Source organism: Thamnophis elegans, chromosome 8, assembly GCF_009769535.1.
Source record: "Thamnophis elegans isolate rThaEle1 chromosome 8, rThaEle1.pri, whole genome shotgun sequence".
NCBI lineage: Eukaryota > Metazoa > Chordata > Lepidosauria > Squamata > Colubridae > Thamnophis > Thamnophis elegans.
Window position 1 is genome coordinate 21,677,910 of NC_045548.1, and position 1,417 is coordinate 21,679,326.

The window sequence follows — 1,417 nt, forward strand, 5'->3', positions numbered from 1 at the left end:
GCAAGGGGGTGGGGCAGCCGATCATCAGAGCTACTGGTTTGCCAGAACCAATACAAATTGTCTGAATACCACCTCTGCCCAGCTTGTCCTTCAGGTCCTTCAGCTAGAAATACAGAAATAGTCTTAATCTTGAGAAAGAAAATAAAATGAGCAAACTTTCCCCAAGAACAGTCCTATCTGCAAATGTGATTTAAAGATGAAAGAGTTCTTAACCAAGAGTTGATAAAATACCTCTGAAGAATTCATTTCTCTTACCTTTAAAGTGAGCGTGACCTGACCGCTGTCAGCAGAGCGGGCAGTGGAAGCTTTCCACACCCGGGCCCAGAGGGTCGGCAGGCAGGGCAGGGAGGGGCCGTTCTGGGTCCAGAGGGCAGCGGGAGCAAGATGAAGCCGACCCTGGCACTGCTGTTGCTGGTGGCAGTGGCCTTGAGCAGCGCTGGAGGTCAGCCGGGCGGTCTACCACCTGGGAAGAAACTATGCATGGCCTACGCCACCGGGCCATTGCTCAAGTTCCAGATCTCTGTTTCCTGAGGATACAGGCGGGTGTTTGAAGAGTACATGCGGGTTATTAGCCAGCGGTACCCAGACATCCGCATTGAAGGGGAAAACTATCTTCCCCAACCTATATATAGACATATAGCATCTTTCTTGTCAGTCTTCAAACTAGTGCTAATAGGCTTCATTATTGTTGGCAAGGATCCTTTTGCTTTATTTGGCATGCAAACTCCAAGTGTCTGGCAGTGGGGACAAGAAAATACGGTATATGCTTGTATGATGGTTTTCTTCCTGAGCAACATGATTGAGAACCAGTGTATGTCAACAGGTACATTTGAAATAACATTAAATGATGTCCCCATGTGGTCTAAGCTGGAGTCTGGGCATCTTCTTTCCATGCAGCAACTTGTTCAAATCCTTGATAATGAAATGAAACTCAATGTGCATATGGAGCAAATGCCACATCATAGATCATAGCCCCATTCATCAGTACTGAAAACTTCTTACATTAAGTTATACTTTCGAAAGGCAACATGAATGAAATAAATGAAGGTCTGTACTGAAGACAGAAAGCTGGTGGTACAGACTGGATGATCTACTTGTCTTCATGTTGTACCTTCTGAAAATCTTAATGCAAGATCCCTTTCAGTGCTGGTATGTGTCCAAGAACTGCACATTCAAGGAGTGCAATAACACTGCTGGTGGCATAGGCCATGCATAGTTTCTTCCCAGGTGGTAGACCGTCCAGCTGAGCTCCAGCGCCACTCAAGGCCATCGCCACCAGCAACAGCAGTGCCAGGGTCAGTTCAGTTTTAGAAAAAAAAATGCAGGTATTACTTGATTTCAAGTTTTTGCATTTGATTAGCTCCAGACTACGTTGCATTTCAGACCTATTAAATTTAATGTGGATTAAATGCAACCA

At 45.4% G+C, this 1,417-nt stretch overlaps 1 protein-coding gene across 1 annotated transcript; it reads left to right on the top strand.

Moving 5' to 3' along the window:
- The first annotated feature begins 384 nt into the window (after positions 1 to 384).
- Positions 385 to 1,177, top strand: LOC116512534 (thioredoxin reductase-like selenoprotein T). The gene has a single exon (XM_032223071.1). The coding sequence runs from the start codon at positions 385 to 387 to the stop codon at positions 970 to 972; it is 588 nt and encodes a 195-aa protein (XP_032078962.1). The 3' UTR covers positions 973 to 1,177.
- Positions 1,178 to 1,417: the final 240 nt, after the last annotated feature.